Consider the following 13,752-nt stretch of genomic DNA (forward strand, 5'->3'; position numbering starts at 1 on the left):
AACATTAGACAAGTCTTTATGTACAGTTATTATAATATCATCATATAATATCATCCTTTATTAAATTCTAAACAATGACGACTGATGTCATTTACTAGTTTATGCATTAAAATAATGTTTATTATTGGACTGTATTTGTTGGCCTTTCTAGGATTATAAAAGTCTCACAATAGGGATAATTCAAAACACTAAACTCTGCAGCCAATCAATTCATTCTCTGTATTGGAACTATGTTAAATTGGATCTTCCTTATCAAATTAAATACATTCCAACCCATGTTTGGTGTTATTTGGATAATTTTGTTTTTTACTTTGGTCATTTTCAGTGTGGATATTTTTATTACATTTTGCTATACATATGTTTTCAATACATACAATCTAATAAATATGCTAACCCCATGTAAAGAAAGCAGTCAACAGATATTGACGCATATATTTCCAATGTAAAAGTGGGTATGAGAAAATACCAAATAAAGAAGACTAAATAAAAACTTGTATAAAACATTACTATAAATAAGAATAATTAAATGTTATCAGATATATAACATTAATTTGGGTAATTCTGCATTCATATATATGGATGTATCCAGTCTCTAATAGTGTTACATTATTATGCTGTGAGTGCTCTCATACTCGTTTGATTCTGAAATTGTATATTTATATAAATATATATATATATGTGTATGTCCGCATCTGTAGCCTGTTATTGTCTCATTATACCGCACTGTGAATGAATGAAAAGTAACTATATAAGTCGTCATGAACACATCTGTCCATCAGACAGAGGGCTGCTGTGCCTCCTGTCATCATTAATGGACGTCTCTTTAAAATGACTGCTCAGAGGAAAGGATTTCTCATTTCTCTAAGGAGGAGGGGAAATTAGTGAAATGAGAAAGGCCCTCGGACTTCCTTTCTTCCTTATTTTCACTGCTGACAAGCAGAATCTTAAAGCGCAATGTAAAACAAATTTGTTACTGCCCTCTACTGGTTGGGCTACAAAGTGCATCACATGTGAATTAGTAGCAGTTTCTTAAATAGGCTTTTATTGTTTTCAAGATATAAAATACAAACAGCTGTTTTTTACTATGGAAAATATATACGAGAAAGGCGGGGCTTAGAGAAGAAGAAACGCATACAGTGCTTAATGTTAGGCATATAAATAGTGTGAATAAGTGCCATGTGGCCGCTCCGTAACACAGTGATCCAGAGTGGTGTGCATGTTTCACTTAGTTAAAAACACAGAAATTGGCAACATAATTTAGCACTGAATATTGTAGTTCAATTATAACTCTGTATGACCACATAAACAAACAAATTGAGTCATGTTATAAATAAATCATCTTCTATCAAAATAACTTTTTTTCACCAGCATCCTTTTGTCCAATTTTCCAAACCCTGAAGACAATTAGCACAACACCTATATTTTCTGGACCACACCATTAATATCACACTTCATGATTTGTAAGAAAAATAGTAAGCAGTCAATTAACATGTTTCTTAAATATTCATTACATACAAGTTTACATATACCAAAACGACAGCATGCCAACAATGAAAAAGAAAACCTTTAACATAGTATAATCCCTCGTCTTCTGCCACTAAGGAACCTAAACGGGCCCCATTATGCTTATGTTCCCATTTGATAAATCAGGTAGATAAGGCATGGAAAGCGATTTTATCAAAAGGTGCAAAGCAAGAGACAACATTAGATGTGATGTGGAGAAGAACATAGGTTAGCGAAATGTTAAAGGTGTACGTTTTGTGCTTTTAACTGTTTTCATGTAATATCATTTTTTTTTTTATATGGCAGCGTTTTAAACTATCTATTTATATCTAATTTCTATGTAGAGAAATCTATATTGCATTTTGAAATATAGAGTTGGTATTGCATTGTCAGTGGTTTTGAGCAGAAACCCGACTATTTGGCTGAGTGTGAGATATAGGTGTGCTGTCGCTTGTAAGAGTTTCGAAAAAGGAACTGAAATATGGATAAGCATTTGTTAGCTTTGCCAAAAATACAGTGAAATCAATAGAGAAAAAAAGAGGATTGGCAGCTTATAAATGGCATGACAACTTCACTACGATAAAATCAATAACCTGTCACTATGATTCAAAACACAATTACATTCAAACTCATATTGAGCTACAGGAAGTTTTGATATGCCTCAACGCAAAAAAGAACACAGTGCTAAAACCAAAGTCAAACTCGTACACACTTTCACTCCTTTACGCGCAAACACACACATACATACAACACACAAACGCATCTCAGTTAACAGAGTTGCATATATTTTCCACCACTTTGTTGAACTCCTCTGGTTGATCAGCATACACGTGGTGAGAAGCATCATCTATCAGCTGCACAGTGGAATTTAAAGGGAATAAAAGATAAACTTGCATCAGTCATACGTAACCAGAACATGAACAGAGCAGACTTATTGCCATGCAGTTGAGTGTCTTAATCAGTGAATAAAAGCAAACATCCATGACTGACCAGAATTTCATTATTGAATCCTATTAGATATTTGACAAGTTCTCATAATCAGTTTATCCTTGAGTTCTAGTGGACATTTGTGATATATTTGAGCAAATTCCCTCAAGGCGTTGCTGAGATTTCACATTCCTGCGAATGCACAGACAACACGAAAACATAATGCCCAAAAGGCACGAAAAACAAATATGAATTAAATTAAAATGACTCATTTCAAACTCAATGGACCGTTTCAGACTCCTAATTGGATAATATCTCCCTCATGACTCTACTCACCAGCACTTTGGTGTGGACCTGGTTCCTAATCTGGACCACTCTGTCCCCAGAGGAGCTGTCCACCCAGGATCGCGCTCCGTACAGCATGGTGAGGGGCATGGAGGGGGGCAGCTGGTGAACACGATCCAGCATGGGATTCTTGGCCCAGCCCAGAGACTCAGACATGGCCTTGAAACCCACCTCACCACTGGGAGGGGGAGTAGGATAAGGACATGGACAAGGTGGTAAAGGATTGGTCAGCTTTTTGTAGGCCTTGTGTGTAGTTATGTATGCCAAAGGCGTTACCTTTTTGCAAACGTTTTTGCAAATGGAGTGCATTCAATCTCGCTTTTTTTAGTCATAATATCCCCTAAAAAGCTAGTTTCAACACATGCCAGGACTCACCCATTCACACACTGATGGCATATGCTAGCTTGCTACTTGGCTACCTGCACCATGGGTTAGCACACATTTACACACACAAACACACATTCTTGGTTCAGAATTTTGCCCAAAATAACATTTGACATGCCCAACATCAAAACAATGATTGTTGGATGACAACTCAACCTCACGATCCAAAAAACATTCTCATGCAGATTCCAGAAAAAAATGCAGGCAAAATGTTCATGAAACTTGTTGTAAACGGGAAGCAAGAACCCGGTTCATTTTAGAAACTAAAACAAAAAATGTACACTTTTTTTGTACATGCTGAAAAGAGCATTTGTGTTGCATTCATCTGGTGTAGAAATAATAGGATGGACACGATTCAGACATAATACATGTTACCACCACCCTTAATTAGTAGGCCCTGTTGTTTAAACGCTCTGAGCAATAAAATAGGACACGTCCTTTTATTTGTAGAAGATAAATTGATTCCACATTTAGCCTAAAGCGTATGAACACACTAACATTTGGAAATGTATCCTGGGATGCACCATTTGCCTTGGAGGAGGTCTTTTGCTCTCATAGTTACATAACATAACAGTCAAATGTGGTTGAGCGGTGCGTTTGCTTACCTCGGGGTCTGTGCGTTACAGTGGTAGATGTACTGGGTCATTGTGTCATCCTCAAACAGATCTTCAAATTTCCTTTTGAAATCAGGACGGAATCTGTTCACCAAGCCCGGACCTGAATCAACGACACACTGTAAGATGGATGGAGTGTGAAATGGAACATCACAATGTTACCTAATCAATAACATATCTTACCCCATGGGCCTGCTGCTCTGATGACAGCCAGTGGGTTGAATAGGGAAACCACAGCGGCAATAGCTTTTACCCAGTGCGGAAGGGGGGGCCTCTTGTTTACCTCTGATCCCTGACCCTCCTGGGTCTGTGGCTGGGGTCGCTCAGGGAAACCCCAGGGGTCCACCAGGATCAGATGTGACACCCTATAAGAGGAGAAGACAGTATATATTCATTTCAACTGGCATTACATTTTTCTACAGTAAATGCATTTAAAGAAGTAGTGCTCTTTTCTGTCTTTGTGAATACTACCGCTAAGAGGCGCCATGATGTATGGCATTTTCTTATTTTGATTTTCTTTGCTAGCCAGAGAGCCAACTGGACAATATGGAGGTAGGATTTGAAAAAGAGAGAACCTGATAATAAATTGGCTTTCTTGCTGAGATTTGTTGATAGATTATATTGCAGCCTATTTATTTCTTGGGCAGTTGAAGTTACTTCCTGGAGTCTTGGAAGGTTTCTAATTTCCCCTCCTCGGTCCTCCAGTAGTGACGCGGAAATGAATTTCAGCGCGCCATGTTGAAGGACATCTCATTTCTCGACATGCACATCGAGGATCGAGCGTCGAGGAGGCTCTCTGGAGGAGCTATAACCGAGGATACACTGATGGTTTCTCCGCGGATGCATTTCCGGCAACAGTGATGTTTCACAGAGTCATGATGCACTCATCTCAGCCAATGACAGCTCTGCATGCATCCCCTGGATATTATTTAAGTAACTGCTTTAATCATGACGCGATGTTTCCAGTGAGAACAGCTGTGAGGTCCGTGCAGAAAGCAGAGCAGTGTGTATAATATATATCACTCAGTAGAACAGGCCTACTCTCTTTATTTGCTTTAGTTTAGTAGATATCTACAAACAAAGAGTCGATATTTTTCTAAAACCATTTAGTGCTTCACATAATAAAATACACAACGGCTGTATCCTGATATATATTATATGCTTTAGGAGCTGTAGGTGTGTGTTGTACAGTGTGTGTGTGTGCGTGCGTGCGTGTGTGTGTGCAACATTTGGGCCGTAATTTCAATTCCCCATTTCAGCGACCAGAGAGAGGGGGGGGGGGATATATCCAGTCTCTGATTGTGTTACTTTATTATGAGAGTGCTCTCATACTGTGTGTCCGCATCTGTAGCCTGTTATTGTCTCATTATACCGCACTGTCAAGGAATTAAAAGTAAATATATAAGTCGTCATGAACACATCTGTCCATCAGACAGAGGGCTGCTGCCTCCTGTCATCATTAATGGACGTCTCTTTAAAATGACCGCTCAGAGGAGAGGAGTTCTCATTTCTCTAACCGCCTGCTGCTTCCCCTCCTCTCTCCTCGGTTCCCCTCCTCGAGTCCGCCGCTCGCATCTCCTGTGGGCGGGACTAAGTATCGAGGATAGGAGTCGAGGAGGGGAGTCGAGGAGGGGAGTCGAGGAGGGGAGTCGAGGAGTGGAAATTAGAGAAATGGGAAACCTTCTCTGTGCTACTGTGACAGCTAGAAGTGACAGCAACTGGCCTAAAAACAGTCTAGCCGTGATTTCCAGTCTTTGTACAAAAGCTCACTGGTTGTTTTTAATATCTCCATATATACACTGTACAAAAACAAGAAAGGGAATAAGCTTTCCTATATCCTGAAATGTAGAAGTAACCTACACCAATGAAACCTAAATCATAACATTTTACAATTAAATGATGTCACATTTTAATTAGAAATATATATTTAAAACACTAAAATCATAATAAAATTGATTAAGGGTTAAAATAAATCTATTCAAAATGATTGTCACTTAAAAATAATGTTGCATTAAAAACAATACTGTAAAACACACGAACAAATAAACGTAATATAGTTCCCTTAAAGGTCCCCTATTATACTGTTTTTCATCAATATATTATAGGTCTCAGATATATACAAAACATGTCTCTGAAGTGTTTGGCTCCAAACACCAAACAGATCATTGTAGCATTACCCATAATCCCCTCTGTTTCAGCCCTGTTTCAAAAGTGCTGATTCTGTGTCTTTTACTTTAGATGAAAATAAGGAGCCCCTCCCCACACCCCTCTGTGAGGTATTTGGTTAAAAAGAACACAAAGGAGCTCTAGGAGGAGATTCAGGTGATAAGGTGGGGGGGGGGGGTTACCTTGGTTGGTTATTGGCTAATGGTTACACAAGCCAAAAAGTCGTTATGACATAAAGTGGCCAACATCTGATCAGCTCATTTTCAGACAGGTTTTTATATAAATGGATCAGGACAAAAAGTGAGCAAATCTTTTTTACTGAAACTTTCAGAGTCTCTTTACACAGAGGGGACACATGTTGATGTATAACAGACATGAAAAGTGGATTTAGCATAATAGGTGACCTTAAATATTAGATGAGGCTGGTTAATATATAACATGACTTATTCAATGTTCAGTACTTACTAAACCACTACCAGCTACAACTATTCTGTTCCCCTCATCATCTTAAGTTTAAAATGCATCCCACTAGTAATATTACCTAGTAGGGTACTGGATGGCGTAGGAGGTAGCCAAGTACCCCCCCAGACTGTGTCCCAGCAGGATCATGTTCTCCAGGCCTAAATACTCTCTCCACTGCTCAATGGAATCCACAAACTGCTTCTCTGCCTGGGTAGCATCCGAGGGGAAGGAAGGCCTGGAGCTCCGGCCGAAGCCCAGGAGGTCAAAGGCGTAAACAGGCCGCGATCGACTCAGAGCGTCAATGTTCCGGATCCAAAGGCCGACCCCTCCACCGAACCCGTGGACCATCACCAAGGGAGTCTTCGGGGCTAGAGGAAAAAGACAGAAAGGAGTTAGTCGACGGTCTTATGATGCATTATTACAGCTGTTGTCTTGTGATAAACAAAAAGTAGGACGGTACCCTGTTCTGCAGTTTTGCGCACCCCCTTGTTGGTGAGGGACAGAGTCCATATTCGATCGCGGTTTGGCAGGGTCACAAACCGAGACCATACGTCATTCTGGATACCTGTTGTGACCACACATAGAGGAAGTGATTAGCTACATATAGAGTGCAGAAATTACGTTTCTTTGAAGGCCATCCAGGAAGTAAGCATAGAAAAGGCTTCTCGGACAAAAAGACAATAGGATTTTTCCATTTGATTTCGGTATATTATAGATCATAAGCTCTGTCGAAACCATACATTTACTATACTTGCATGTTTGTTCAGCAGGATAATCTCCTCATATTACCTGCAAGTTATTATTTTTTAAGCAAAATGCAATTGTCACAAGTAAAAAGCTTTCGTTAGACTTTAAAATAAATTACATCAAGGTCATATGACTTCACCTCACCACCGCTAAGGTAAATGCAGCTAATACTTGCCGCAATAACTTATCGTAGTCTTATTTAGTAACTTTTAACCGCTTTTTTGACACATAGAAGCATTAGACATTTACGAGTTGGTTATTTACCGACATATTTTATGTCGTAGAAAAAAAATGTAAGCTTGTGTTAACCACAGATCTTATTTCAAGCATGTAACCACAACACATTCAATACATGTTTTACTTTGAGAAGAGGGAACAAGAAGTGGTAAAATGCTAAGTCAATTCTGGGTTTTAGGACTCATTCCTGCACCACTCTATTTGAGATCAATAAATTACATCAAGCTATAAATCAACAATCTGCCGTGTATGTCAAAACACACTTACATGCAAGAATCTTTGACTCTGCAGTCTTTAGAAGGGACATGGATGTTGGACGCCAGGAAGGCCACCAGCTCCAGATTGAACTTGGCCTAACGAGAGACAAACAGAAGACAAATAATGAAGAGATGGTAGATATTAAAGGAATTAGGCCCCGGCCACACGAGGACGAAAACGGTCGTTTGCGTTACTGTTTAGTGTCATATAGACCGTTCGGCCACACGAGGACGACCGAATACGGCACTAAACGACTGCAGAAACGATAACGGGTCCCAAGGTGGATAGAACGGCATACGCAACGCTCTGGGGGGGTCAAACGGCTCCATGTGTACGCCCTATACGATCATTTTCTGATAATGATGAGGCAATAGCCCCGCCTCTCCCCACCTCTGCTGCTCACACCCGCGTCAAAGTAAACTGCACACTGAATTCAGATTATTTATCTTTCTCTCGATATGGACATAAACGCGAGTGAAGTCTAATCTGACAGGACGGAGACACCTCTCAAACTAACTAAACTAGTTATAAATATGTTTATTTTTACTGTCGGCCGGGTCACTCATTACTGGATCAGCTGCTGCATGAAACAGACACTGACTCAGTCCGAAGAGAGGGAGGAAAAAGAGAGGCTCTGTGTATTTTATTATTATATTATATAGAGTCGTTATTCATTTGTTTTAAAGGTCAATAAATAACAAAGAAGACCTTTGACCGGCACTTTTATAATTTTGTCCGGAAGATTTAAACTTTAACTCTGCCCGGTACCCTCGGCCCCCACCGCGGAGAATAAACAGAAGGGCAACCATGACAACCATGCTTCTTCGCTGCTTTTGTGGAGGAAGTTACAGCGCCACGTACAGGCTCCTGCATGTACTGCAGCTTCTCCAGCGGTTGGAGCTAAACGGAGCTGTCTCGTGTGGACAGACACTATCCGGTGAATATTGCGTGTGGACGGAAGCTTTTTTGCGATTGCGTTTGCGTTAATCCTATGCGTTTAGCCATTTTCGTCCTCGTGTGGCCGGGGCCTTATTCAACACGTGTTATCTTTGTTTCCATTGAGCAAACAGGCCGGGGAGTGTCAGACTTCACAGCCATCATTCTGTCAATCATAGTCAGTGCCAACACCCACAGCAAAGGGGTGATAGGAAATATGAATCATGATTACCTCTGACTTTCTAAACCTTGTGCCTTATTTTTTGTATTGACTGCCTATGTTTAATAAAAAACACATACAAATGTTTCCACCAAATTATTCTGAATTTTCCCCGCCGAGTGTCACGTTGTGTTGGATGACAAAATATGTTCCTTCCAAACACTGCAATTAACCACCAAATGTTTTTAATTCAGAATTGTTAACGTCTAATTGCCATTTTTTGTACATAATGACGCTGTTGTTGTTTTTAAAAAGGTGTTATGGCTTTGTGTCCTCATGTCTGTATTTTCTTGTACAAATGTATACCATAGGCATCAACACAGCACAACATGGAAAACACAATTAAAATGTCAAAAATGTCTTCTGTAAGGCAAACGGTTTAAGAGTAATTATCACTTAAATTCCAGGCAGTTTACTGTTCCATGCAAACACTAGGCAACACATACAAAATAGGTTATTGACAAGCTTTTTATTTTCAGGAACGAAATGTGAAAGTTGGGTAAATATATCCCAGGTTGGTTTTCCCCGACCGACTATTTGATGGAGATAGAAAAAGCCATTTTCACATTTCAACCTGCAGCATTATAGACCAGGTACACCATCAGGGCTTACACCTGTTCTGCAATCAACATGCAATACAAAATTGCTGAGTCATCCTGACAATTGGCTCACCCTGGAGGATCACTCACAGCTGCTCTTCTCTCCAGTGAATACAACTTACAAAGACCTGTTTGACAAGAGTGTCACAGTAAAGTAATCCCATTTTATCAGTAGCAACTCCTCTGGTTCAATAATAACCCTCCCTGCAATGCAGGTTAAAGTTAGCAATTCATCTATTTGCATTTAATTTACCAATTGTTTCCCCTTATTTCTGTCATATAAAGCCAACTGATGCAGTTGTGTTTTATTAGTATACTATAGTTAGGTGACAACCTCTCTATACAATTATGTAAGTGAAATGTCACATGGATATATAACTGACCAAAACAAGCATAAGGACATGTACTGTATTTCCTATTTGATATTGGTGTAAATAAAACAGCACTATGGTATTGTAACACAGATCTAATGTTTGACTAAATGTGAAAAGTTACATAATAAACTATATATTTTTTTCAAGTTGAACCATGATGTAATCAGAGTAGCAGTGTGCTGGAGAAGGCATTGGCAATCTCCGTCTGTTTATGTATTTGAATGACTTACTCTGTTTCACAATCGCTTTGCATCGGAGCTGTGGTAGTAGCAGGGTCCATTGAATGTCATATTCCGGTGACTACATTCAAGGAAATGAAATAACACGCTGCTCTGTACCTAGCCCCTGTATGCTAGTTTTTAATGTTTTGTAACTCCGTTCTTTAAATCAGCTGACCATGAACACAGATGGTCTATTATGAGGATGCGTCAATTTCACAAAAAGCATCACTCGTCATTCATCTTTCATAATACAAAGTCTAACGGGGCGTTCATAGTCAACATGAAGTTATATATTCCTACCTCGCGAATTTGACAACGGGAGAGCTTTAGTGTTTATAAGATAGCAACAGTCAAACGGACGGGGAGTAGGCCTATGTCTATACACAACATCTTCGTATGTGTTTGTGAAGATGAACTATATTTTGTGAAATTCAAACCTGAAAGACTTAATATGATTCGTATGATTTATGGTGTGACGGTTGAGAAATTTGTAACACCGGGCTTTTGGGTCCCGGGAAAAATCTTGGGAATCGATAATGCAGTTGACAAAACTGTATATCGAAATACTGTCTGAGTGACCATCTTTCCTTTTTTCACAGGTCTCTGTAGCACAGAGGGAGGCGCCCAGAGCTCCTTTGCTCTTCTCTTCGACCTACACGGAATATAATATGTGTAACACCAAGTCCGCTTCCGGTTTACGAGGACACGTCACTCATTCGACTGAGAAAGGGGACCGGTGCAAAACTCGTCTATTGACCCCATTTGTTCACATTAGACGAAACAATCATGTCGAACTCAGTCCTTTCGGTGGTTTCACGGTTTCTAGAGGAGTACACCACCACGACGCCCAACAAGCTGAAGGTGGTGGATTCATATTTGCTGTACATCTTGTTGACAGGAGCTCTGCAGTTCCTCTACTGTCTGCTCGTCGGAACCTTCCCCTTCAACAGCTTTCTGTCGGGCTTCATCTCCTGCGTTGGCGCTTTCATTCTCGGAGGTAAATACTTATTCTGCAAATGTTGTAATGTGCTGGCAATGATTCTTATAATGCATCCATATCGAGGGGTTTCAGTCAGTCACTGGACTTCCGGTCAATAAGTGAACGTGTGTGTCAACTTAAGCTAACCATGCTAACATCCCATGATTTGAGCTGCAATTATATAAGAATTAAACAAATAAACGCACTCTCAGTATGAAAATGTAAACCAACTTTATAAAATAAACATTGTACATTATTTTGTGACAGCTTAAACACATGTAGTTTGATCCCCTTACTGCAATAAAACCATACATTGATGTAGGTTAAGTTATCATATTGAGTTTGATCTGACATGGACGTTTTTTTGGTGCTTTTATGAAATATACTACGTTACACTGATGTTTTATTAAGAATATTTGTATTGACTTATGAACAAATCCCTCCTGTCCAATTCTCATATTGGACAAGCGTATACAAGAGAATGTTTAGCATGTGTCCATGATACATTTATTGTAATTGATTATTTAACTAGCCTGAGATTTATTGACTACATTTTTATTTTATTTTCATTTAAAAAAACCTAAGTATGTGCTGTATGATATCAGTCACCTCTGTGGAAACATTGGTATAACTGCCTTTTTTAATTTATATTTGAGTGTTGTATGTCTTGTAATAATGGACCAAGAGTCTCTTTAAATAAAGATGACGATATGTCTTATCATAGTGCTGAAGTCACTACAAGTTTAAAAAGCGATATTCGTTTTATGTTTGAACATTTATAAAAATAGTCTTAGTGCAATAAGTGTTTAGTTATGAGTCTAAAGTGCCATAATACTAAATTCCGCATGTCTTTTTTCTCAGTATGTCTTCGTATCCAGATCAACCCACAGAATAAAGCAGACTTCCTGTCCATCTCTCCGGAGAGAGCCTTTGCCGACTTCCTGTTCGCTCAGACTGTTCTTCATCTGGTCGTGATGAACTTCATTGGTTGAAACAGACATGCATCTGCCTCTCAGAAGGTGAATATTTATATCACACATGCATTTCTCAGTTCAGAGATTTTTTGGGTTACACCTCAGAGGGCATTTTATGATTACTATGCCATTGCCCACGTCTTGTGCAAAAACAAAACTGGTTAAAGTCATGATGGCCAAATAGTTTGAAGAAAAAAATTGTTTTAATGTGTTTTTTTACACATTTGAATATGAGAACATTTCTCTGCAAGATGTACTTTAGTGATTATAGCAAAGAGTATTTTTTGTCTACAAAAGAGGGGAGATTTAATTAACTTTGAAGTTGTTTATGTAGGTTTTTAAACAGATTCACTCATATATTGGTTTATGCTTGCAAAACAAGTCATATAGCCTCTCAGTCGAATTAATTATGCTTGGCAGTTTATCACTCTGTTCTTATTCAACTCAAGATAGCACGTGTGATAATGTAGACTCCTGTATCACTTCTCCTGGGAGATCCACATGATATCGCATATTGCTTTTTCTTTGCTAGGAAACATCGTTATTGAATTTTTCAGACTTGGGGCACAATTAATTCTGTTTTTTCTCATTTGCTTCTAAATATCTACTCCCTATAATCTCACTTGTTACTAACCCATTAATCTGTTTTTTCTTTTTTTTTATAGATCACAACGAGAAGTTACTAAACCCCCCCCCTCAATACATGGTGATTTTGTGCCACTGAGTCACATCCCACCATCAAGAATGAATTAGTTTAATCTTGTCACCCATGATGCAGTACAATTTAATAATGATTCATTTGTTGCATTCTTTTTTTTATTATCAGAATTTGTAAAGCATTCCCTTTTGCACTGAGCAGAAGAAATAAAAACCTCTCAAATGGTGACCTGGAGCACAATGAATTATTTATGACATAAATAATAATACACTTGTGTTTTTAGCAATCTTAGTATCTTAACGTTTTGAATGAATGATTTCCTCCAAATAAGAGCCAACAGGCATAGTTTTTATTAGAAAATAGGATTGTACATTCATACGAAATAAGTAAATACAGGTTATATTTCTCATTTGAACATATACAAAAATGTTCCCTTTAATAAATAAGTATATGTAAATTAAAAACACATTTCATGAAACATCCAATGGTATACCCCCTAACCAAACTTGTATATTCATACTGTTGACTTATTACATCTGGTTATATTGGAACATAAAACGGAAATAATACAGTATATTATATACATTTAATACATAGAATTAGATTTAAAATAACTCCTGAAAAATAAAGACAAATTAAATATTTTAATAAAAAGTTCAGAATTGGTACCAATATTTACATAACTTGTCAATACCACCAATATAATCAGCAAGGAAAGATCTCCATTCTCTCCTACTCTGTCTTTGTAAATATTGTTTCTTAAACTTAAGTATTTTATTTCAGCTGCTTATCTTTCTTACAGTGCAGACGCTTTTCTGCTTGCTCCTGCCTCTGCTTACTTTTTATGCTGATTTTCCTATTCTTATTCTCTGAAAACTTCGAGCAGCGGCTCCTGGACATTAACCTATCACTGGGACAGTTCATCTTCGTAAATAGACGGAGGTTTTCAGCCATATTTCAGCATTTTTACGGCGACCCCAGTCTTACAGTAGCGTGGCCTAGCAACAGCTAAAGCCTGGTAGGCTACTGCATGCTATTTAGCTTAAGCTAGTTGGTAGAAAAATGCCTCCGTTCTCTACAGATGACTTCCACAAACTTCTACAGAAGATGGCCGTGCTGGAAATGAAAATGCAACGGCTGGAAGTTAA

At 38.6% G+C, this 13,752-nt stretch overlaps 2 protein-coding genes across 3 annotated transcripts; one reads left to right on the top strand and one right to left on the bottom strand.

Annotated features, from left to right (window-relative positions):
- Positions 1-1,019: 1,019 nt before the first annotated feature.
- abhd4 (abhydrolase domain containing 4, N-acyl phospholipase B) lies at positions 1,020-10,218 on the bottom strand. Of its 2 annotated transcripts, XM_034104345.1 has the most exons (9): positions 10,003-10,218; positions 9,472-9,526; positions 7,653-7,738; positions 6,862-6,966; positions 6,481-6,769; positions 3,957-4,138; positions 3,765-3,876; positions 2,767-2,953; positions 1,020-2,357 (listed from the first exon to the last, which is right to left on the bottom strand). In XM_034104345.1, exons 3-9 carry the CDS (start codon positions 7,690-7,692, stop codon positions 2,268-2,270), a joined length of 1,005 nt encoding a protein of 334 aa, XP_033960236.1. In that variant the 5' UTR covers positions 7,693-7,738; positions 9,472-9,526; positions 10,003-10,218; the 3' UTR covers positions 1,020-2,267. The 2 variants fall into 2 exon arrangements, with proteins under 2 accessions (XP_033960236.1, XP_033960235.1); XM_034104344.1 differs by lacking the exon at positions 9,472-9,526 and having other exon boundaries at positions 10,003-10,216.
- A 454-nt stretch (positions 10,219-10,672) lies between these two features.
- Positions 10,673-12,832, top strand: dad1 (defender against cell death 1). The gene is made up of 3 exons (XM_034104346.2): positions 10,673-10,990; positions 11,834-11,991; positions 12,612-12,832. Exons 1-2 carry the CDS (start codon positions 10,780-10,782, stop codon positions 11,962-11,964), a joined length of 342 nt encoding a protein of 113 aa, XP_033960237.1. The 5' UTR covers positions 10,673-10,779; the 3' UTR covers positions 11,965-11,991; positions 12,612-12,832.
- The last annotated feature ends 920 nt before the right edge of the window (positions 12,833-13,752 follow it).

Source organism: Pseudochaenichthys georgianus, chromosome 17, assembly GCF_902827115.2.
Source record: "Pseudochaenichthys georgianus chromosome 17, fPseGeo1.2, whole genome shotgun sequence".
Classification (NCBI taxonomy): domain Eukaryota; kingdom Metazoa; phylum Chordata; class Actinopteri; order Perciformes; family Channichthyidae; genus Pseudochaenichthys; species Pseudochaenichthys georgianus.